Genomic DNA, 24,194 nt, shown 5'->3' on the forward strand with positions numbered 1-24,194 from the left:
CAATTAAATGTGCAGTGGATGCCTTCTCGTTCAGCTCGTCTGGAGCTTAAAAAGCAGCTTAAAAATACCGGACAGGGTAATTTTTGGTGGATGTGGCCTGAGCCTGCTTGGAAGAAAACTGGATTGGTTACACAAGTCTTTATGTGAGGCCCAAAGAGAGCCTAAGGTTTTGAGTGCCCTCGAATGCTCTTTTCAAGTAGGTTAAGAGGCACATATACACCCTGTAGTGGTGTAAGGACTCCCCAGAACATCTTCAGGACAGTAAGCCACTGTTTTCATGCAACCTCAGCTAGCGTTGTGCTGCTCTTTGCAGGATCGGGTGAGCGGTGTTGTCTTTGGCTGTGTGGGCTTAAATGTGTTTCTAATGTGCATGTCAAATAATTGCCTGTTAAACAGACTGCCAGTGCGGCTGAAGCCAGTGCTTCCGAAGAAGGTGAAATAGAAGCTTTGAAGATAGGGTCCTGCTGTGAATACGATCCAGTCAAGTAAGTGTTGATTGTGTCCAATCTGATCTTTGCAGATTGTGGAAAAATTGCAGAGATGTTTGTTTTAACAAGAGAGACACATGCCTACCTCTTTGTTTTTTTCCCCCAGACCATTTAGTTACCCGAAGAAACCCTCGGGTCCGCCTCTGCCATCATCTGCTTGCTTTCGTTGCAGAAAACGTGGCCACTACATAAAGAACCGCCCGACAAATGGGGTACGATTGTGGGGGACTTGTGGTGTTACTTAGTTTTTAATTGTTTTACCTTGGCAGTTACGTAACAAATACATGGATACTCATATTAAGACTTGTTTCTGTTGGGGTGAAATGCAGAGGTTGTATGGCAATGTTGCAGAGGCCTTCAAAATTCCAGGGGAAGCTGGAATTATAAGTGTGAAATTTTCTTTTTCCTAGGTTGTAGACATTCAATATATCCATAGGTCTTCCTGGGTGAACTTTCATGCATGTTTTTATATCTTTCAGTATTAGTGGAAATGTTTCTGTTTTCCACTCTTTTTAATGGCAGTTCACAGTTTTTATTATTTTGTACAAACCCAAGACATTTCTCTCTGCCCCATCTATTGAATATTTGCGTGTCTTAATTGCACTAAGTCCCTGGTTGAGTATTGATGCCATTTAAGCGTAGTCACTGAGGGTATATGCGTGAGGTCCGAGTTCAAACTTCACGTGTATGGACAGTGAATGTAGGTATCTGCAGTGAGTGATTCAGAGCACCGAATTAGTGTCTCTGAACTGCGCTGTGGAGGAGGAGCAGCGGGTTTGTGTCTCTTCTCTGAGTGGATGGTGAGCTAAGGGACATGTCACCCTTAAGGAACCTGAAGTTAAGCCAAAGAATGTCGCTTGAGTTGAAAACCCTGCTCAAGCCTTTGGAACATCCTGGCTATATTTGTTTAGGAGAATAAGTATTTCAGTTGAGCATCCCTTACGCTAGGTAAAAGGAGAGGGTTAAAGGCTTTTGCTGCTTAAAATAATCACTGGAAAGTCATTTTAAGTGTGGGTCTTGAGGTACGTCTGCATTTCTTTTCTGAAGAGGACACCAATTTTGAGTCTGTTGCCAGAATGAAAAAGAGCACAGGAATTCCAAGGAGTTCTGTGCTAGAGGTACCCGATACAAAGGGTGCTATGCTGACAAACACTGGAAACTATGCAGTACCAACTATGAAAGCGTAAGTGTGGAATTAAGTGGACTGACCAAAAAGCGAACGAGAGAAACCACGCATAAATATCTGAGTGGCAATGCCACCGAGTTGGCCAGCATCTGTCGTTACAGGGGAGGAAGCACTGTCATTGTATCTTAACCTTAAAATCTGTGATGCTTTCTAATGTTAGAAGAGGGTGGTCCTACTGTTCGTGTCCCTGGAATTTGGTTCAAGTTGTGGTATGCCAAGAATCTGTGTTTCTGCAAAACATTTCAGTAGCGTTTACAGTGGATTTGTTCTCTTTGAAAGCTCATTTTGCTTCTGTTTTATGTTTCAAAGGCTTCTTGCCAAGTTTAACAGATGGCTGTTGGACTGAGATTTCCTCCCCCTCTGACTTTTCTGAAATCCCATGTGTGAAACAGACTGAAGTTTTCCTGTTGCTATACAGTGAGAAAATACTGCCGTGTGCTGACAGGAGTGGCTGTTTTAAAATGACCATGGTAGCACTTCTGGTTTTCCGTCATGGATCTCCTTCTGTAGAAGCTGTAACATAGACTTCTTGCTTTTATAAAATGTAATTGCTCGGAGACTAACGTTAATGCTGAGCCTGCAATTTACATGCATCCTCTGGCAAAGGAGAGGTGGGATTCATTTCACCTGCTTTCTAGCTGTGCAAAGATTATTTTTCTAGTCCGAGCTTCTTTCTGAGTTGATCCAATGAATGGGAGAGTTCTGCAGAAGGAAGATTGTTCCTCCCTCCCTCTTCTAGTGTTGTGGCTATAGAAAAGTAGTTTAAACTAAGCGCCTACCTTTTAGGAGGCTAATGTGGAGCGAGAAGAATTCCATCTCTTCTCTTGCTTTGAGAAAATGCAAAGCTTGGAAAAGTTTTCCTCTACCCATCTTTAACTCGTTTCTTTTTCCTTCCCCACCCCTCCTCCAGGGAAGCTTATGCTAGAGGAAGGATGGAGAAGCCTCCCTTTTTACCAGAGGAGCCGTCCTCTTCTTCCTCCTCCTCCTCCTCCTCTTCCTCCACCTCAGACGCTCCTGTTCCAGAGGAGTTGTCATGTCTCATCTGTAAGGACATAATGACTGATGCAGCTGTTATTCCCTGCTGTGGCAACAGTTATTGTGACAAATGTAAGTGTTACTCCCATGTTTGTTAATTGTAGACTCACATCTGATTTTCTGAAAGCAGAAAGAGGAGGGAACAAAATTACTTTGTTACCAGTTCTATTTTATGCTGAAGTATACCCTGAACAGGAAAGGGCTCTTCTGGTATCAAGGGCGAAAAAAGCCAGGAAGCCTTTTCCCCTTTTTAGGTACCTAGTTAAGTCTTCTTTACAAGCGGAAGGATGCGTATGAGGAGAGTGGCTAATTGTGCAGGGGATTACAGTATTAGATACTGAATGCTTTTAGTTTGTCCACAGCCCTTTGTCTCATACAAAATTATATAGCCAACTCTGGTGAGTTACAGTGCTCTGCAACAAACGGATAGTTAGGCATTTAATCCACATTCTTCTCCACGGGAGAGTTGGTTAAAACCTTCAGAACTCGAACCTCCTAATGGTTTTTTGAACCTACTAATGTTTTTTTTTGAAATGCATTTTGTTCATTAACCTTGAGGTTGGGGACTTCTCGCTGTACTAGATAGTGGGGAAAAAGACTAGTTGCAACATCAAGACACAGCCTACGCTACATCTTCAGATGTTCCAATGGTGAAATACAAAACTGTATAGTTATTTGCTGCATACTAGAAATTTTTTACACTATTGAACATTTATAGCTTCACGCTCTCAGTTCAAGACCATATTCACCCATTAATCATATACATGTCTTTATGATTGGTGAGAACCCCCAAAACTTCCTTAGTTTGGCTAAATGCTATTTTGATTATTCTAATTCTACACAGGTATTAGAACAGCATTACTGGAATCTGAGGACCATATATGCCCAACGTGTCAGGAGACAGATATTTCGCCCGATGCTTTAATTCCCAACAAGTGCCTACGCCAGGTAACGAGTTTTACATAAAGTGCTTGTAAGAAAAGGCTATTTGTAAAAAGCGGAAAGGGAAGAAAATATTAATTTACATCTCCTTAAGCAAGGCGTAATTGAATAAGGCTAAATTGACTTTTCAAATACACTATTTGTTGCTGTCACAGAAGCTTACGACTCTTTAGAGACGATCTGGCAAATTCAGGTCCCGCTCTTACTGAACACGATTGCCTCGCTTTCACATTTGGCGTTAACGCTGAAGTACTTTAAATTCAGGTCCTCTGAGCTACCGGTCATTAGTATCAGTGTTCAATGTGACGTGTTCATACATCTGTATGTTGGTTTCTTTTAGGATTGATGGCATTTACAGGAATACACGAGTAATTTTCCTCTGTGAAGGCTTTTGTTTGTATATCTGCTGAAGTTTCATCGTACCTTCTTGTAAATGCTTTTCTGCCTCTAGGCTGTGAACAACTTCAGAAGTGGAACTGGCTACACAAAAAGGCTCCATCAGCAGATTCGGCAGCAGCAGTGGCGGCAGCAGCAGCCGCCACCGCCTCCACCACCACTCATGACTGTTACACCTCCTGCTGTTCTGGTGAGTGCCGCTGAACCATCTACATCTTCCTCTCTGTCAATCAGCAGTTTGTTGGAAGAGAAGGTAAGCTTTATTTCAACATATGCAGTGATTCTTATATTGTAGTAGAGCTTCTTTTCCAACTGTCTGCGTTTATTCACAAGGGCTGTCGGGTTCCTGTGCGAAGACAAGCAGCGTTAGCAAGTTGTCTGGGCCCCCAAGGACAGTCAATACCCACCACTGGTAAGGAACTGTAACTTTAGAATTCCTTTCAAAAAATTATCTTCAGATCAACTGAATGGGATTTTTTGCTTTTTCCTCTCTCCACTCCAAAAGGTCATCCGGGGAGAGGCAGTACAATTGGCTCAGCGGGTGGCAGACCAGGCTGGGAACTGTAAGTATTCTACAGAAATTCAACGTATTACTACTTGTAAGCTGTTAAACGAGGCCGTAGCACTTAACTTCTGCAACAGCTGATTCATAATGCAGTAAGTATGCACAGATAGTTGTGGAGAATACAAGCGCTCGTTAATTTTTCAATGGCCTAATTTGAACTGGCTTTAAGAAGGGGGATCTGTGCTTGCAGTGAAATTATTTAAAATAAACCTCCAGGACCTGATTGAGAAGAGGACTCTGACAAAGGAAGTCTTTTTGAGGAAACCAGAATTACCTATCAAAATTAAATACAATTAAAGGATCAGGTGGAAAGCCACCCTTTTGGTTACTGGCTGAACAGGGCTGTAGAAATTGATTTCCCAGTAGGAGTCAGCCTCCAACATTCTTTTTTTCTAACAACTTAGTTGATGCTGATTGAGCAAATTCTTGGAAAAGTCAACGCTGTTCTGTTATGACCATTTGGAATGTCTTCGGTGTAGTCAGCCCAAATAGCCAAGCTGCTTTCTCTCAGTTGGCGAGAGAGGAGTCTGTTTTATCTGTGATTGCAGGGTCAGGTCAGTCCTTCCTTTTGGTATATATGTGTTATAGATAGATAGAATGTAAGGGTGTCCTGTGTTTATAAAATCTTAAATCAAAACAAACCCCAGGATCCATCCCACAGATTGTCTAAAATCTCCAATTGAGTAAGCAGGAGAATAACAAGTCGGGGACAAGAGCAGGCCAAATACATCATGGTGAGGCAACAACGTAGGAAGCGTGCGTGGAAGAAGATAAAAGAAGCTTGGGAGAAGATGAGTTACTATCCGTGCAGTACTTTGCAGATCAGAAGCGTGAAGTGTTGGCACGTGCGAGATGGGAGTCTCTTTTAAGCCTGGGCAGCCTCCATCCACAGTCGCAAAGCTGAGTCTGAGGAGAGCAGACTGAGGGAAGTGTTGGGGGTGAGGATGTGGAAGGCTAGTAGGAGGGTCAAGAAATGAGTGTAGTCTCAAATGAACAGAGAGCAGGGAGAAAAAGGCTTCAGTTGAGAACAAGAAGTGCTTGCCACCACGCTCCCGCTTCATTGGCTTTCCTCTTTAAAATGAGGGGAGAGAGAGTAACAAACCGTGACGCATGTGTGGGGGTTTCTTTAGAAGCTCAAATCGAGGCCGCCCGAACAGTGAACGTACCCAAAGGACTCGGGCCCCAACACTACCAGCATCAACACCAGTCTTTGTGCCTGTGCCTCCACCTTCCGTGTATCCTCCAGCACCCCATGCGCTTCCTCTTCCACCGGGGCTACCACCAAGCCCGTTTCCTCCTCAGTTGCCACCTGGTCAGCCTCCGTCTGCTGGGTACACTGTCCCCCCTCCAGGATATCCCCCATCTCCTGCAAACCTGTCATCAGGTTGGGTACCAACAGCAGTACCAACGGCTCATTCAAATACCAACCCAACGAGACAAGCACCTCCTTTATAGAGTCATATGTAGGGTTTAGGGTTATTCCATGCGGGGCCCGGACGATAGAACACCAATATGATGATTAAAGTCGCCAGTTTATTGAGCCTAGCTGATCATTCTTATACAATTCTCTAAGTTGTTTAGAAGCTTTGATTGGCTGCTGCATGCAAGCATTTGGTGTCCACGCGCACAAACATAAAATGTGATTGGTTGTATCGATACTGTCCACGCGTATAAACATAAGATACAGTTAGTTATACTCGCTCTGTACACGCGCATAAACACAGGACATAATTGGCTAGATTAACTAGAGCATGCGAAACTTGTCTCAGTCCAGTTGGCCAAGATAAGCCCCTGGATTGAGGTTGTTGGTGCCAAGTTCCCTTTATCGTGGAATGTGCACCTGTGTTCTTCTAATTGGGATGTTTCTTCTTCTATCTTCTTGTTTATTCTGTTCAAGGCCTTCTAAAGGTGTCTGGAACGCTCTTGCGACCATGAGCTACTTTCAGGCCCAGTAACTAAGTTCCATATAATTGAACCCTACAGTCATAGAATCATTTAGGTTAGAAAAATTTGTCAGAGCCCCTGGTTTTAACGTAGTTATGCGTAAGGTTCTCTGTGCGTGTCTCGGCACTGCGTTGTCACCATAAGCTCGTAACGGCCTGCGGCTGGGTGCTGCTCTCGGGCTACCAACCCAGCTTCAAGGCAGAAAAAAAGGTGGCTTTCTCTGAATGCTGTCGTCGGGAACAAGGTGCTTTAGCTTGCCAGCAGGTGTCTGCAGGCTATTTTTAGCATGAGTTTGTGTGGTAGGAATGGGAGGTGTAGGTGGTTTTACTTCAGTGAAGGTCATGGGGTTTGGGGGTTTTCTTGGTTGGTTGGGTTTGGTTGGTTTGTTGCTTGGGGTTTTTTGGTTTGGTTTGGTTTGTGCTATCAATTTTGGGGGTTCAGGAGCTAATTTGCAGTCATTCCTCCTCCCAAGTGGTGAGGGTGGAAAAGGCTGGAGTGATACATTTCTACCTGGCTGGAGGCAAGCCAACCTCATGAGTGGGAGAGACGCATTCACGGTGAAGGCTCCTACACCGCCCTGATGGCTGAAGGCAACTCCCTGAACTGTAATAGTGTAAACTTATCCGTTGTCTCTCGGAGTATGCAGGAGAAATGGCTCGCAGCTTTGTGAAGCTATAAAGGAGCGACGAACCTTGGAACAAATCAGTTGAACTTCTTGTACAAAATTGGGATCTCTCGCAACAGAAGTATGTTGGAGGTGTTCCCTATGGTGGACAAATCATAGCAAGAGTTGGCAAAATATTAAACTGCCACAGACTTCTCATTTAAACAGAAGGCTGGTGGAGGAATAGGTAGTATGCCACGTATGCTACTTTGTCCCATAAGATCTCTTCTTTGTATATGCCTGGCAGCCTGGTACAGTTGAGAGAGAGAGAAGGAAGGTTTTATGTCTTTAATTATTTATTTAATTAATTCTAAAAGGGGAACGAATTCTATTGGGCATAAGTCACTCTCTCAGTAAAACTTTCCAAGTGCCATTTTCCTCAACTTTTAAGGTGTGAGATCAAATTTTCAGTAATACATGCAAGCAGCTGTAAAATATCTACTATTGACTAAAAGAATTGGCTCTTCATAATATCAGATATATCTCATTGATATTGTCCTTTATGTCAGTCTCTAATTATAGCCTCTGTAGGAAGAATGGAGCAATGAAAGGCAGCTAGGTGGTGGCCTTCTGTACGCTGGAAAGATCTTGGATGCTAGCAAAGTCTAGAAGCCATTCTTGTGTTGTGCAAACTTTCTGAAGTGCAAGTTGTACGCTGCAAGTAATACGTAAAGCATGTAGGAAGTTGCTGCTGTAGGCGTTTTAATTTAGATGTAATGCACAGCAATTAAACATAGGCTTTCCTTCTGTATTTGTTATGAAAATGGTATCATAAGAAGGAAAATACGCATTAGGAATATTTTTGCTTATGAAGTGGAAGTTGACAATGCCTATAAACAAGGCAAGGCAAATTAGGTCAGGGCCTAGTTACACTTGAAAGTAAACAGCCGTTCTGACTGGGGAGACTAGTTAATAGGACTACAGTCCTAATACCACCCCCCACCCCCTCCAGCTTTTTGGAAAAGGCCTAGAAAAAAGTTTGAAAAATGAGCTCATAGAGAAGGGGGGTGGGGGAGCCCACTAGGTGACTAAAAGCTATGTCTCTAGTTGGACAAAGCTACTCTGCGAGAGAGAAATCCATCTTCCCTCAGTGGCAGAGTAAAGGCAACAATTAGAAATAAGGAGTTGTAATAAGCTATCTTTTTAAAATCAAGTGTTGAGGCTGTCCTTTGAGCATTTCCTCATCCCATTCCAGCCAAAGTGGGTCAGATACCTTAAATAGTTCTAAGCGTCTCTTGACTAACCCAGCTAAGATTTGGAGCTGTCCATTTGTGAAGTAGGAAAATAGCCGGTTTGAATAATGCCATCATTAATCCCTGTAGCCTTAGGGTCTGGATATGGACTCTTTGACAAGCACGATGAGTTGTAGACCTTTTTAATGTGTGTCCCCTTTTGCTACTAGTGTTTCTGTAGAGACCCTTGATCCATTAAGTACAGTTCTTACCTCCTGTGCCACTCCTTTCTCTCTCCTGGTTTCAGCTGGTAATGCTCTGCCTAACTGGGCAGTGAGCTAGCTAAAGCAGATTTGAGCACCTTCTACAAACAGAGCTTAACTTGTGCTGCTCTGCGTACATCTCTTGGATTTAGATTAAACCAGATGTATGTAGAGCTAAGCCTCTGAGCTATAAAAATGGAACGCTGTGTTAAGAGCACAAGGCTCTGCTAGCAACATTAGCTGCAGATTGGTTGATGTTTTCCTTCATCCTCTTCCATAGACAAAACCAAGGTAATGCTGAATTTACTGCAACAACTCTGTTTAACAGACCACTTTGTCCTTGCTCTGCAATCAACTATAATGTCCTTTCAGAATCAGTAGAAGCACAGCAAATACACTGAACTAAAAGAAGCCAGTGTTAAATTGTCTTGTTTAATGTGATCAGGAAGCTGATGGGAATAACCTTAACTCAAAAGTGCTGTGAAACTGAAATGTGTCCAAAACTTGTGCTGTACGTAGTGTCACCCTTAGTGGATTTCAAACCTTTTCATTTCCTGGCGATCAGTTCTAACTGTCTAGCGCAATGCAAATACGCTGTCTTCAGATGGTAGCAACTTGGATCTTTTCTTATATCCACAAGTGCTTTTTAAAGACGTAGTTTCTAAGTTAGGTCAAATTATCTAAAAACCATAAGCAGGATCTTTTTTCCCTCATTTATGTTAATGCTGGGCAAAAGGGCAGAAGCTGATTTGGAAACCTGTAAGCGGAAGGGTGTTTTGCAGTAAGGTGGTGGTGGTTGTTTTGCTGGTTTTTGTTTTTTTGTTTTGTGGAGTCTTTGGTATTTTATTTTCTCCCCCAGTACTCCTAGGCTGCAGAACCAGCCTCCAAGGCACTATGGAATTACTTCTGCAATTAGCTTGGCTCCTCCTACAGATATAGATTCCATTCATACTCAGAAGCTGCTTGAAGCGATGAAAGCATTGGGGGTATTTGAAGAGGAGGAAGAACTGAATCACAGGTATAACAAGACTGTAAAATTTGTTAATGTCCTGGGGGTTTTTTTAAGGCAAACTTAACATGAGTTTTCTTTACAGGCTGGTCGTTCTTGGTAGACTGAATCACTTGGTCAAAGAATGGATTTCAGAACTTGGTGAGAGCAAGGTAAGGTTTTTTGATAGGTCCTTATCAAAACAGCTGAAGCCTTTTTGTTTCTTCCAAAGGCGATACTAACTAGGATTTATGCTAAAGTTCAACATTTAACTTCCTTCTTAAGTATCAAGGAGATCTGTAGTAAGAGCCATTGAAATAATGTATAAAAGATACTTCAGATGAAGACCTTCAAGTCCTTGGGGCACTGAACAAATTTGTGAAGTGGCTCTATCAGTTGACTTGTAGCGGTTAACAAAGCTGAAACAAGACATTGTGGGGGGAGATAGATGGTAACTGGGCAGTAAACTTGCCCCAGACAGCCTACAGCACTCAATCTAGTTTGAAATTATTACTCTAGACTTGCCTTTGGTATGGCTCTTAGATGGTGTTAATTTACGTGGGTCTGCTGCAGGGAAGACTGATAATAGGTCTTAATTTGTTTAAATTGATGAAGCGACTGCTACATTACTCACCTTTTTTGTTGCTGTTGTTTGTGAGTTGCAAGCACTCCCTTCAGAAAAACAGTATCAGTCTATTAGACTAACAACTCGGTATGGGAGGGAGAAGACATTGTTTATGGAGGCTGTTGTAGTCTTCCTAAGTAACTTATATGCTAGTTAAACTTGCACGTAGGTCAACGTGTATCTTCTGTTCTCCAGAAAACTCTTTCTCTTCTACCCACAGAATCTTCCCCCTTCAGTAGTAGCAAATGGTGGTGGCAAAATATTTACGTTTGGTTCTTACAGGCTTGGAGTACACACTAAAGGTAAACTTTTGTTGTCTGGTCATAGTTGTAATGTTTGAAAGTGTCTTCCAACAGTAACAGAAGAAATGGCATCTCTTTGCAGGTGCTGACATAGATGTGGCTTGTGTTGCTCCTAGACATGTAGAAAGATCGGATTTCTTTCAGTCGTTCTTTGAAAAACTAAAACGTCAGGAGGAAATAAAAAAGCTAAGAGTAAGCAAGCTCTCTCCTTGATAGATTGTGCAACTCCGACAATAAGAATATTCCTGTTAAAGACTCCTATTGGTAGTGATTGTCTTACAGACCAAAATTAAAGAGGGACTTGTTTCTGAGCCCCTTGTAAAATACTGTCTACGCAGCAGGAAAGTGTTGAAGTCAAGCTTTTGGTTCCCTTCCCCAATGACTGTACGTCCAATGAGAATCTCTGTGGTTCACTTCTCCCCTACCCATGGTTTGGGAATGAGTGGGCTATAGTATCCAAAAGCAAGGTTGTCCCTAGGAGCCTTGCTTTCATCTTAGCTGTAGCAAGGGGCTTGGCAAGAAGGTAACTGCATGCAGGTAGAGGAAGGGGCAGCCTGAGAGCTAAGGAAGTTGAATGTGATGTGGAAAGGTTTCTGTCAGTACCTTTGCCATGGTGTTCCTCTGGGTGTACTTTAGGACCTCTAATTCATTCTTCTCTGGTCCTGTTCTTCTCTGGCTACTCAGCCTGAGACTTTGTAGAAGAGACGCACAGTCAGCTTTGCATAAAGTCAATAGGAGCTGTGCTGTGACTATACAAAACTGCCTTGTAAAATGACCCTCTGGTGCACATGTTGTGTACCTTGCGTATAGAACCGAACTCCTGAGAAGTGTTTCTCTCTGCCTGGTCTTCCTTGTGCAGACATTTTGAAAGACTTCATATGCATAGCTAATGAGCCTTTGTTTAGGTGACCGAAGACAGACTCAGTGGGCTGTGGCACCTTTCTGACAAGTGGTCTACAAAATTGAAAACTGTCCCATAAGGTAGCTGATAGCATCTCAGGCATGGTAGAAAATAAAAATACAGGAGGCTAGCGCGTGCTGTCAAACGCGGACAGAATTTCCTCGCTTTCTCTGGATGTTAACCAGTAGTAAGATAGCTACAAAAATCTCTTGCTTTTCTTCCTCACCACCAAGGTAAGTACCTTACAACCTCTGATGCTGATGGCTCATTGTGCACTGTTTGTTCATTACAATACATGATCAGCCTCCGAATCTCTTGGCTAAATAACTTGTTAAAGCTAGTATTATACCATCTTAGTGCTTGCTATACTGCTTGCAGCTTAGGAACAATTCTTTTGGTTTGGAAGCAACTCAGTCTTTATACTGAGTAGTTAGCAGTGTAAATTCTGCATTTGGTCGTAGTTCAGGAGAAACATTAAAGTAGCAAACCATGTTTTCTTACACAGTTATCCTCTCCTTTCCAGGCAGTTGAAGATGCATATATACCAGTTGTCAAGTTTGAGTTTGATGGCATTGAGGTAAGCATTTGTTTATTTTTTTTTTAAGTGGGTAAATTTTTTCTTGCTTTGGAATAGGATAACTTTTCCAGGGAGCTGTGACTGTGCTATATTGGACCGCAACGTATCCGAGGAGAAGACATTGCAGTAGAACGGGAGCTTATAGGAAAATAAGCCCCTAGGGAGCCTAGCAGGCATGGGAGCATCAGGGACATCTTTTTCTAGACCTGTGCTGTAGACCAGGGTAGCCTGCTTGAATAGCATTTATCCCTAGGATCGTGCAGAGTGGGAGCAGAGGCGGTGTCCTTGCTAAGTCTTCTTAGCTCTGCCAAGCTAGGTACCTACAGAGGGATGTGTACAGTGTAGTTCACTGTATGAATCATGTGAGCAGACTAAATGTTTTGCTGCAAATCCAAAATGAAGTGGTCATGGGACAAACAATCTGGAAAAGGGAAAGTGAAAGTACTCATTTGCCTCCCGCCTAGGTTTGTCAGCTGCAGGAATCCAGCTGTCTTGAATACATCCTATACAATGAATCAAGACCTGCCTGCTGTAGTACCTAAGCAAGTTACTGCTTGGTATCACTATCACGAAGAGATTTATTCAGTGACCTTTTTGTGGCCTTTATCTGGTACAGACTTTCACAGGATAATCTTCTTGCCTCAGACTGTACTAAAATCCAGATACTTCAGGATCAAAAGGGCTTACTGCATAAAGGAAATGCTCTCTCCTTTGCTGAAGGATAGTTGAGGTGACTGAACTTAAGTCTTAATTCTGTGAATAATTTTAAGTTCCCTTTTGATTGAAACTCTAAGTCTAGAGTAATCTTTTCCAACTTAAAATGCCCTCTTCCTTTCCCTGGCTTAAAAAGAAAGGGGTGATGCAGTGAAGGCTTTGTAAATAAAATTGGGAACTTCTAGAAATTACATTGAGTCTTCTGGCAAATAAATCTCTTGGGAGATGTATCTATAGTCACATAATTCTAAATACAAATGTTAACCACTCTTTTTAGACTTGAGGAACTGTCCCCCACCAGTGTGCTGTTTGCAGACTGCGGGGCATTCTAACGGTTGGCACTTTTTTCCTCTTAAGATTGATCTCGTGTTTGCAAGACTGTCTGTGCCAACTGTTGCTGATAATCTTGATCTCAGAGACAACTCGTGTCTCAGAAGCCTGGATATAAGATGTATACGGAGCTTAAATGGTAAGCATATTTGCACATCTTTAACAAGAAAATGTTACTAAAGTTGGTATGGAATGCACGTTACACACCCCAAGTTTCTGTACAGGATGCAGAAACTGATCCCCTGTATACTTGAGATCTGAGGAGGTGGCGAGTGGGCTTAGATTTAGCTGTTTCAAGTTGTGTGTTTAGATAGACCTGTGTTTCATGTTTCTTTGATTGGGGTGTGTGTGGTGTTCCAGTTTGCCACAGAAGCTGCTTCAGATGAATAGGTAGAGCACTTGATAGAGAAGAATGTGTGGTAGTTCATTAAAAAAAAAAAAAGGATATTTAAAATACCTGAAGCCGAAGTTGCTCACTGTTTAACACGGACTGGTTTAATTGTTCCTGGCTGTTGAAAGAAACCTAGCTTTCGGAATCCTGTAGAAGGGCCTTATTGAAAATTGTTGGCTGTGGTCTAAAGTATGAAAAAGCTGTTGGGGGCACCAGTTGCCTGAGGTGATACTGAATGTGTGACCTCTAATTTGTTATGTTATGTGTCTGTAAGGTTATGTGTAACCTCTGATTTTTAAGGTAATACAAAGCAAGTAATGCAAACTTGTTTTCATAGACTTGCAGGACAAACTGTAAGCTATTGATCCAGTATAGCACAGAACTGACTTGTACCTGCTACCAGGAAGTGCTGTACTTCAACTGTTTTTTCTTACAGGCTGCAGAGTTACTGATGAAATACTGCACCTAGTGCCAAATAAAGAGAACTTCCGGCTCACGCTCCGTGCAGTTAAACTGTGGGCAAAACGTGAGTGATGTGATTGTTTGTGATCTTTAAACTTTTCAGAGGCACCTCGTGCTGAAAAAACAATAGCGTTAGAAGTCCTTCATCTTTGGATAGCTGTTTAGATAACAGGTTTTAGTTCAAAACCTGTGTTTTGGTTTAGATTCAAGGACTGTCCGTGGGGTAGATTCTGTGTTTTTTTTAATGGGGGTAGAGTGGGGAGATGAGGGGAGTGCCTACAAGACAAGGTGCTGCATTGCTTACCAGGAACCTGACTAGAAAGGATAAAAATGCCCAGTGAGGTATAAAAGCTTGATAGATAAGGAATAAGAAAATACCGTTTGCGCATGTGACTAGAGCAAGTGCTAGAAGAATGGCAGAACCTTCTTCTTAAGGGAAGTTGGAGTGAAGCAGTAGCTGTAGCAGTGCAGGCAAATTTCAGAGTAGCAGCATTTTGGGAAGTGGTGTGGTACCGATTCTTTTTCTCATCGCTGTAAGGACCAACAGTTTTGGCCTCGTTGCACTGCAAAAATAACTGACTTGGAGGCTGAAGGGTGCTAGGTATTCTATAGATTGTGAAGGTGGTGCTGTAAATTTGAAGGACTATACTTGGGCATGGGAAGACTACAGGCTAAGGACAATGTCTGCATTGTAGGACGTGGCATTTACTCCAACGTGCTGGGATTTCTTGGTGGGGTTTCCTGTGCTGTGCTAGTAGCGAGAACGTGTCAACTCTACCCAAACGCTTTGGCTTCTACTCTGGTGAACAAGTTCTTCTTGGTTTTTTCAGAATGGTAAGAGCTATTTATGACTATTTTGATTTGCGTAAAGCAGTAACACTTTCTGAGGTGGTTCTTTATGTAAGATTTAGACCAACACCATTCAGTCCTACCCTGAATTACATGGCAGAGTTTTAAATGGACGGTCAGTTCCTGGCTTTTCTTGTTTAGGGAGTGGCCAAGACCTGTATTGCTGAAACAACAGGAAGAGAGCAATCTTAATTTACCAGTATGGGACCCCAGGGTATGTAGACATGGAATTTGGAAGCCTTTAACCTTTCTTCTAAGCTAAGCTGCTGGTGCCGAGCACAATTGTTTTAACATCACAGGTGAACCCATCAGACCGATACCACGTAATGCCTATCATCACCCCAGCCTATCCGCAGCAGAACTCTACATACAACGTATCCACATCAACGCGAGCGGTAATGGTGGAGGAGTTCAGACATGGTAAAGTTCTTTCCATGCTTATTAACTGCTTAAAAGGTGTAATTCTTGCAATATGAAACCACATTACCTGACTTGGTTATATTCCGTGTGGTGTTGTGCCCTTTTAGGCAGAAGAGTTCTCTGGGAAGTATACCTGTTGCAGGCAACAAGGGACCAGTTTTACAATGAACTGTTGTAGTAGGCCTGTATTGTGTCAAGGGAATTCCTGCGTTTTGATCTGTCAATTACTGTTCAAAACCTTTCTCTTATGAAGTTTCTATCACGCTCTGCTAGTCTTAAAAACAAAATGGTAGTAAGGTTTTCAACCTTAATTGTAGGTCTTGCAGTCACGAATGAGATTCTCCAAGGAAAATCAGACTGGTCAAAGCTCTTTGAACCACTGGGCTTCTTTCAGAAATACAAGTATGTATGAAATCTGTTACCTGAACTTGAAATGATTGCCGTACTGGTTAGCATAGTGAGTTTTAGCTTGCAGTCGAAATACGAGATGGCATTGATATGTTTGTTTTTCAGAAGCTGGAGGTAGTCATAGGAATTTTGGTAAGGATAAGTAGAGGGAAGATAGAAAAACTGTTTGTGTTTTGCCACTGACACTGTTTTTATTAAAAAAAAATCAGCTCTGATACTCAGAAGGCAGCAGAACGCAATTCTGAAGGATGTAATCAGTTTTTCTTCAGTTAATACTGTGCTGCCTGCAGGATATAATGTGTCTTGTCTGGAAGTCATTTTCTATACATTTAAGGCAGTTTTGGTTTCATTTGAAGGAATATCAAGTCCTGAGCTAGGATGTTACTTTTTCTTTTCTTCTAGACATTATATTGTGCTGACTGCTAGTGCCTCTACTAAAGAGCATCACTTGGAGTGGTAAGTCTTGCTTTGAGTGTGGGTTCAATACATCATTGACGCTCAGTTCAGTGTTGCGCTTCATTTGGTTAATACAGTTCACAAAAATAAAGTATTTGACTGTGCAGCTAGGCATGGAATACAGTACGGAGTTAAGTAGACAGTTCCTCAGCAAAACTAAAAGCTTTCTTGTGAAGGGAAGTTAGCATAAGTTATCTTGCTGTTTAAGAAGTTAACCTAAAGACCTAAGTCATGATGAGAAGGAACAAAGAGGGTTAGTGTGCGTATGCTCTGTGTCATCTGGAGAAGCAGATGCCAGGAGTCTAAGGAGACTACTTACCCAAGGCTACTTCAGTTAGGAAGATGTTCCTTGTTGCAGAGACTGAAGTAAATGGGGATTACTTGATGTCATCAGATGCGTAGTGGACACTGGAGAGCTTGATCTTTTACTGACTTACAGAGCAGTGGTCTCCAAACTTTTGTGCACTCCTGTGAGCAAAACAACAACAAAAATAGTCATTTTTGAACACATAGTTGCGGTCTATATCTACTTCTTTGCAAGTTACGTACACATTACTGAAGCTCTAATCTTTTCTTCCTGGACCCAGTGGATTGTCTTGTGCACCCCCTGGGGTACGTCCCCCCCGACACTTTGAAGACAACTGTTGTAGAGCCTTAGAAGACTTGGTTTCATAGCTTTTTTACTGGATGTAATATTTAATTTAGGACTAGATTGCACTCAATGCTAAGTTGCTCTGGTTAGGTAGTCCGCCTGTTCCAGAGCCTACTTTTCTCCAGTGAAGTGAAACAAGGCTGTTTAATCGGGGTGAAACCTGACCGTCTGCACAGAGTACCTGAATGCTGATAAATAGTGTTTACTGAGTTTTAATCTAGTAGTGTGCTCAGGCATCTTGTGTTTAGTGCTGGAAATGATCATCTCAGCATGCTTGGTAGTGGATAGGTAAATTGCAGGAGTGCTGATCTACTTTGTGAAAGGTAATGTGAGAACCACTTCAACTGTGGTTAGAGAACATGACTGCTTCTGACATGGTATTTGTCACTGTCTCAAGGGAGACATGCCAATAATAACTTGTTGAACCTGTGTGAATGGGCTGACTAACTGTGAGTCTTGAAATAAGGGGAAACGGTGAGGAATTAAGGTACTGTAATGTGTGTGGTGTTCTTATTCTGAAGAAACGAGTGCTTTGCCTGCCTTGCTCAAGTAAGCAAGGAAAATAGCTGTGTGTACCAGACCCCTGTTCTGAGGACACTTTGGTTATACTTCAGGGTTTGGCTTGCAGTTTAAGGCAAATGATTTAATTCTTGTGCTACCTCTGAAAGACATCTTCTTTCCTGTTGAAAAATAGCTCTAGTAGGTAATACCTCTTACCTGAACTTGTTAATTTGTTCACTTAAAAATCGTGTCAGCTACAGCTTGATGTCAGTCACAGTTAGGTATGCAACAAGGAGTTATGGGCAGAGGGCTTAGAGCCAAATAGTTTTTAATGTGACATGTTTGAAGTGAAGAAGGCTTATTGTATCTCACAATAAAGATGAGGAAAGTTCTGGCTGCAGTAAAAGCTGACGTTTTTGCAGTGACAGAAATGGCAGCAAACGGGGCTTAGTTTTGCATCTGGGAAAATGAAAAGCAGAAGACAAACCTGCTTCCGTTTGCTCTAAGAACAAGTTTAGTTCACCAGCTCTTGAATGGATTTGGGAATAGATGGCACATCTCTGTTGTTCATCAACATAAGATACTTGTGAAGAACGTACAGAGTTCTGACTGCTTTCAAGGGTAGCAGTGTTTTAGGTAGAAGGGTAAAATGCCAGTACTTCAATAGCCTTTGTGGTCATGATACATTTCTTGGGTAAGTCTCTGATGAGACTGTGTTGACTGGATCGTTTGTTTATTAAAGGAACTGTATTCTTCAGTTTGGCTGGAAGAGGGTAAACTCTTTTCACAGGTCAATCTGCAGGAAGAATAGCTTCTTTACTCAGGTGTAATGGAAGAGTTGTGCTCGAGCCTTTTCTAAACGGTTGTTCTCCTTGGTCTTTGGGGTAAAAAAGAAGTTTTGCTGCACTTCAAAATGCAGCCAGAGGTGCTGGGAATCTGCTTCTTGTTGATATTTTCATCACAGGTTGTATGTTGAAGTGTTGTGTCTGACCTGTTAAGAGCACAAGTTAAACTTACTTACTGCCTCTGTCTTTGGAAACTTTGAAGCTCCAATGTCCCTGGAAACATCTCCAGCTCCAGTGTGTGTGATATAAATATCTAGTATCTGCTCAGCTGAATGAAACTTACTACTTACTGACTGGTTAGCATTTTTGTACTAGCATTGTATTATAAGAAAGCATATAACTACTGTGCTGGATACAGTCAAAAATGAGTAAATGTCTCTTGTTCTTATCAGGATTGGCCTTGTGGAATCTAAAATTCGTGTGCTGGTTGGAAACTTGGAGAGGAATGAATTTATATCTATTGCACATGTAAAGCCACAGTCTTTCCCTGGCAGCCGAGAACTTTGTAAACAGTGAGTTTCATTACTTTTCTGAACTGAAGTGTGGCTGATGTATTGTACCTTGTTTATATTCCTTCACCTCAGCTTACCTGTGAGAGATGCTCAGTTACGTACCTACTGTTTGGTAGGTACGAGGTGTGACGGGCAAGGTTCTGAGCATGTAGGATCTTTTTAAAGAAGGGAGAACTTGAGAGAGGAGTTCTCGGAGAACTTGAGTATGGGCTGACTCCAGTCTTTAGCTGCTGCGTACAACTAAACTGTTTTGCTTAATCCCTTCTTGAGAGTAGATACTAGCACCCAAATAACTGGCATCTGTGCATAAATGATAGATTTGTGACTCTGTCTTTTTAGGAGTGGATATGTGTCAATGTGGTTTCTTGGAATCGTGTTTAGGAAAGTGGAAAATGCAGAAAGTGTTAACGTTGATTTAACGTGCGTTATACAGTCATTCAAGGATACAGGTAAGCCTCTATTTTGCTCTAGTCTCGTAGGGTTTCATATTTTTTTATTCTAGTGCAAGTTGCTTCGCAAAGTGAATTGTGCTTCCTTCTGGTATTAGCTATTAGCTATTTCTGTAGCGCGTGACACGTAGAAGATTAGCCTTAGAAACATACTATTTTGACGCTTTGGCAATGTAAGTCCACCTTGAAACAAAAGTGTGTACTACGGTCCTATATACCATATCCCATATGTGAAATAACAGTTCTGCAGGTCATGGTAAACGATCAGAAAGGAACTGCGATTCCTGAAGTGGACAGTCAGATGTGAAGCCAGGAGAGAGATGTCCATTTACTGGGTGTAGCTACACTTGTCAAAAGCAGTTGTCAGTTGCTGAACTTTGGAAGTGGGAATTAACTGTATCAGGCTCTAAAATAAGTTGTGAATGCCTGTTGACAGTATTGTTTCCAAAAGAACAGTTTGTGTATGATACCATCCCAGAACTTTGAAAGGCAGTGAGTGGTCGCATCGTAACGACATGCAGTCTTGCACGTCGAGCTCCATGTTCATCTTACTTTATTCCTTTTGATAGATGCAGAAATGAAGTAATATCGCAAGCGTTGTTAGATAATGCTAGAATAAAGGGGGTTGGGGCTGAGCAGTCGTCTGAAAGTATAGGTCTTTTCCACAGTCTGTTTACTTCTTCCCAAGCTGACTGCTCTTGTGCCTTTCAGAAGTGCACGTGTGCTGTGAGGCTCATGCCTTGCTATCATAATGACAAACTAAGGAAATCGGGTTACTCTTCTGAAGTGACAAGTGTGTTTGGACAAAAAGTTCTAAACAGTGCACTCCTTTAAACTCTTCATCAGTGCAAACAAACATTTCTCCATGGTACCAGCGTGAGCTGTGTGTTGTGTTGCTCAGACAACATGAGTAAATGCAGTAAAAGCGGACCTTCTTTTTAGCTCACGCTTTGGGATATGAGAAAAGCACAGAAAATAGGCATCAAAACGCTTGTCTGAGTTTCAGGCCAGGTGGGGTGACTTCCTCAGACTTGCACTGTTACCCGAACTGATGCTTGTCTTGTACGTTACATCCAGTGGCACTGTGTTTGAATGTTGTGGCAAATGTAAATCACGTCAACAAGGTTTGTGTACTGCTGAGAGGCTAGAACTAATGTTAAATCCTGTATTTCTGTGCACAGACTTGATTAGCAGAGCTGTGCGCTCTCAGTTTAGTGAAGCACAGCCTATCGTGTGTTTCAGATATAGGGTTTGAACGCAGAGAGATTGGCCAGAAAAGGTATTTCTTGAGAGGTGTGATATCCTTTGGCAAATGTGGGAGTGACCAGTAGTTACGTGCAAGAAAGCTTTTATCATGTGCCTTGACTTTGAGAGAATATTTTTAGAGGGCAAAGTTGATGGGCTCAAGAGTATAAGGCTCACAGTTTGGAAGGCTTTTGTTAAATGAACTTGATCTCACTTTTCCATAAAAACATTATTGAATTTACTTTGAAGCAACTGTTCCTGCTGGTGTGAATGTTCATATTTGTGCTTTTATTTCACTTCTAGATCTCCTGCAGAAAGACTTGTTGTAAGCCTTTTTGTTTGGGTTGCATGTCCTTCCTTTGATTCCCACTCTGTATGCTAGTAAGCTGACTTTCCAGCTATGCTCACGACAGGCTTGTTAAACTTGTCTAAATGTGCCTTAATTCTGTAAAAACTGCTGTGCTAGTATAGCGTTTTTTAGTTGCATGAAAGGTTGTTTGCAGGCACTTAAGAAGAACTGGTTTAAATTGTAGTGGTTCTGATAAGTCAGATGTCCTTCAAATCCAGTCTGTCTTGGACAGGTAGAGTTTTAACACCTAAATTACTGAAAAGTTGTATGATGTTACAGAACTGTTAGGAAAAAAACGCACAATCGCCACTGTAAATATCAAATAAACAAAACTAGTCTGAATCTTGAGTAAGGTGTCTGTTCTCTCATCAGCTGAGCACAATTGGGTTGATTCAGAAAGTCATCGAGATCTATCTTCAACCAGACAACTAAGGGTTAAGGAGTATGATCTCCTTCAGGTTAAAATCAGCTCAGAGGTGAGCTGCATGACTAGCAAACCACAGCTGTAACTGAGCACATAAATGCATGTTTGAACTTAAAATAGCTGTTACGTATCTGGTCTGTACTGGATGTGAAATGGGCACCTGGGGTCACTTTCATCTTGAGACAACTTCTTGTTCTTTGTTTGGGCTGGGCAGACTTCAAGGCTTGCTGTTTCTAACAAAACCATGTGTAACTTTGACAAATACCCAACGCAAACATTCCCACTAAGCTACAACACTAAATTTCCTGTTAGTTTACAGCCAGGCTAACTACCTCAGTGTGCTAAAGGAAGGTATGAAGATCGAGGCAGCTCATGTGAAGAGAAAGCACCTCCACCATTTTTTGCCTGCAGAAACCTTACAGAAAAGAAAGAAGGTATAATAAAAATTGGGCTCTTCTGGCAATATTTTTTTTTTTTGCTTTAATAATTACTTGAAGACTTCATTATTTTGATGTTGTTGTTTCAGCAAAGCATGCCAGGTACTAGTCAAAATGCTGGTGGGCTTCAGCGCAAAAGGACTTCTTCAGATGGAAGCTGTTTGGACAGTTCCAGAGACACGGGCTCCAGAACACCAGATAATTCCTCTTTGTTACATAAGATTTCTAAAGTGGACACCTCTACAGCCGGGAGAGAAAGGTTAGCACCATAACCTTAAAGCTGTGAAGAAGCTGCTTTTTAACTGACTCGCGATGTGAATGAGGTCTAGGATTTCCTGTTTGAATCTGTGTTGTTCATAAGCATGTGGAGGGCTCTAATGGCGTCAGGAACAAAGCTGTCATCTCCTTTGGGCACGTGGGGGGAGGCAGGTTAAAGAAATCCTTGAAAAAATGAATTTAATGTACAGGAAGACATGTCAGAAGAAAGGAGAAGTGGATACCGGAGGAATTATTTGGTCTTGAATGTAGATCCCCTTGGGCTAGTGTGTAACTTGAAGCCGGAGTGTTTTTTATGTAGGTAATTTTGTTCCTTCTAACAAAAAGTATGGTTAATGCCAAGCAGTATGATGTTCTGCTGAAGTGCTGATCTTGATCACAGCAACACTAGAGCTGCTGCTGCCTTGGTGCAGCAGTATGAGAACTCGGGCAGTAAAAGTGTGTGTCACTTCCTGGGAGGTCTGCTTGTTCATGAGCTACTTCAGCCCAGGAGGAATATGTAATCTTGAGAGTAATAGCCCAAGAGTACCAAATGTGTAATGCCTGCTGTGTTCAGACCATTTGGTACTGTAGGAGTAGCATTAAAAATAAAATAAAATGGGATGCCTGTATAGGTAGAGCAGATACATTCATGAAAAGCAGTACAGAGTGCTGGATATACTAAGCTGGAAGACAGTACAAGTACATAGAGACTGACTAAAAAAAAGGCTGAAGTTTAAATTTGCGGTCTGAAGTTCAGCAAAATGAAGATCTCGTGCTAGATTGCCTGTGAGTTTGTTGTTTGGTAGAGCTGTGACAATGAGCTAAGAAGATAGACATGTGTCTTGCATGGGCTTTCTGGAAAGGAAATGTATAGTATTTTACAAACGAGCATTTTATAACTCTAGCATCTGACTCTTACAGAAATGCTGTGTACCAGAAATCTAACGGTGCTAACAAGAGAGAGAAGCTACCTCGTGTAGCTGTGCCATCAGTGTCTAAGGGACCCTCCATTCCTGTTCCTGATTCAAGTATGTATTGACGTAGTGGGTGGAATGCAGTCTTTAATTTCATGGCTGAACTCTAGAAGCGCGGTGTCTCTTACAGAAGTGGAGGCTACAGTTGCAATACGAACATTGGGACCTCCAGTTGGTAGCACCATTCCAGGACGTAGCACAGCTTCTCAACCAGGAGCACGTTTTGTCCAAGGACAGCACGAATTAAGTGGGACTCGAATTACAGATCCTAAGAACACTGCACCTAAACGACCTTATTCAGTGACCACTGAAGGACCTCATTCACCTCCATCAGAAGAACGCCCCAAAACACTAGCAGACGGAGAAAAGGTAAGGAAGGGGGGCTAGGCCAGGGAGGGTTTGAAGTAGAATTAATTCTTGATGTGCAATGAATGACATAACTGAGAAGAAATGCATATATGCATCCCCAGTGGATTCAGGAATCTAAATTTAAGCATAATGCTAGTTTTACTAGGATGTAGGTGTGAGAAATTGTCTTGAACGTACTGTATAGCTATTAAACAATTCTTTTTTTCCCAAGATCTGGCACTAGTGACTGTTTTTGGTCTGGTGGCAGGCTCTCCAAATGCTACTGTACTTGTATATTACTGCACTGACCGATTGCTCAATGAACTGGAAGCAGTTCTTAATTCAGAAAAAAACCCCAAATCTCAAAAGGAAGAGGATATGAATCTTATAAATGTGGATGTATGAGCTAATCTTGTTCTGGCAGATGATTTTTGAATGCCTCTTGATAGTTTCGCTGCTTTAGAAATCAGCAGCCTACTCAACAGGTTGTCCACTGCTGAAATGACCGTGTGGAGTTGCTTGTTAAATCTTGTTTTTGTGGAGGCTTTTGATGAATGCTTGATTTGTTTTCTTGCTATACATAACTCTCCTTAAACAGCTGTTTGTGTGGCTTGACGTCTGATTTGAGGCACAGAACAACTAGAAAAAACTCAATTTTGACACTTGTAAAGAATCAGCTTGCAGAACTGTTACCTACTGTTGAATACTTCAGGTACAGAGTTCAAGGTTTGGGTAGTACGACTTCTTGCGAGGCTTGAGATTCCTGTGTGGTAAGGGTAGTGTTGTCTAAATGTTGTTTTAAGAATGGCCACTAATATGTTTAATGTGTTGACTGGAAGCTGTACTCAAATATGAAGGTAACTTCAGTATAGCAATTAATTTTGAGTCTGTGTGTTCTGTTCTTCTAGTTAACTGGCCAGGATTCAGCATTCAAAGGCGGTGGCAATCCAGAAGATGTCAGCAGCAGATCTACAGACAATGTAATTGGGAAGGGGTTTTACTCAGTGGGCTAACTGAAAAGCTGAATGGACTCTTCTAGTGCCTAGACTACCTCACATCAATACTCTACGCGTTTATTGATGTAAACAAAAATATGCTTTTTAGTTTAACTTTTTTCAGTCT

General features: G+C 41.9%; 3 protein-coding genes across 4 annotated transcripts; all 3 read left to right on the top strand.

The window, feature by feature from the left end:
- Positions 1-28: 28 nt before the first annotated feature.
- On the top strand, positions 29-4,693 carry LOC138690606 (E3 ubiquitin-protein ligase RBBP6-like). The gene is made up of 5 exons (XM_069810661.1): positions 29-700; positions 2,585-2,781; positions 3,554-3,657; positions 4,103-4,300; positions 4,553-4,693. Exons 1-5 carry the CDS (start codon positions 696-698, stop codon positions 4,691-4,693), a joined length of 645 nt encoding a protein of 214 aa, XP_069666762.1. The 5' UTR covers positions 29-695.
- On the top strand, positions 4,225-12,003 carry LOC138690409 (poly(A) polymerase type 3-like). 2 transcript variants are annotated; one of them, XM_069809353.1, is made up of 5 exons: positions 4,225-4,610; positions 9,515-9,673; positions 9,750-9,816; positions 10,489-10,570; positions 10,653-12,003. In XM_069809353.1, the coding sequence occupies exons 2-5, from the start codon at positions 9,627-9,629 to the stop codon at positions 10,781-10,783; spliced, it is 327 nt and encodes a 108-aa protein (XP_069665454.1). In that variant the 5' UTR covers positions 4,225-4,610; positions 9,515-9,626; the 3' UTR covers positions 10,784-12,003. The 2 variants fall into 2 exon arrangements, with proteins under 2 accessions (XP_069665454.1, XP_069665453.1); XM_069809352.1 differs by lacking the exon at positions 4,225-4,610 and having other exon boundaries at positions 9,074-9,673.
- LOC138690607 (poly(A) polymerase gamma-like) lies at positions 11,102-22,789 on the top strand. The gene is made up of 14 exons (XM_069810662.1): positions 11,102-11,107; positions 11,995-12,048; positions 13,120-13,231; positions 13,920-14,009; positions 14,641-14,779; positions 14,936-15,008; positions 15,094-15,214; positions 15,532-15,616; positions 16,025-16,078; positions 18,469-18,588; positions 18,928-19,037; positions 21,368-21,489; positions 21,582-21,751; positions 22,672-22,789. The coding sequence occupies exons 1-14, from the start codon at positions 11,102-11,104 to the stop codon at positions 22,787-22,789; spliced, it is 1,374 nt and encodes a 457-aa protein (XP_069666763.1).
- The last annotated feature ends 1,405 nt before the right edge of the window (positions 22,790-24,194 follow it).

This window comes from Haliaeetus albicilla, chromosome 22 (genome assembly GCF_947461875.1).
Source record: "Haliaeetus albicilla chromosome 22, bHalAlb1.1, whole genome shotgun sequence".
NCBI lineage: Eukaryota > Metazoa > Chordata > Aves > Accipitriformes > Accipitridae > Haliaeetus > Haliaeetus albicilla.

Bases quoted from the DNA above. Each gene is read 5' to 3' on its own strand.
- LOC138690607 (XM_069810662.1), top strand. The intron at 13,232-13,919 runs GTAAGCATATTT...TTTTTCTTACAG, and splicing joins ATGTATACGGAGCTTAAATG to GCTGCAGAGTTACTGATGAA. The intron at 15,617-16,024 runs GTATGTATGAAA...CTTTTCTTCTAG, and splicing joins GGCTTCTTTCAGAAATACAA to ACATTATATTGTGCTGACTG.
- LOC138690409 (XM_069809353.1), top strand. From the start codon at position 9,627: ATGAAAGCATTGGGGGTATTTGAAGAGGAGGAAGAACTGAATCACAG. The intron at 9,674-9,749 runs GTATAACAAGAC...TTTTCTTTACAG, and splicing joins GAGGAAGAACTGAATCACAG to GCTGGTCGTTCTTGGTAGAC. The intron at 9,817-10,488 runs GTAAGGTTTTTT...TTCTACCCACAG, and splicing joins CAGAACTTGGTGAGAGCAAG to AATCTTCCCCCTTCAGTAGT.
- LOC138690606 (XM_069810661.1), top strand. The intron at 3,658-4,102 runs GTAACGAGTTTT...TTCTGCCTCTAG, and splicing joins CCAACAAGTGCCTACGCCAG to GCTGTGAACAACTTCAGAAG. The intron at 4,301-4,552 runs GTAAGCTTTATT...CCACTCCAAAAG, and splicing joins GCAGTTTGTTGGAAGAGAAG to GTCATCCGGGGAGAGGCAGT.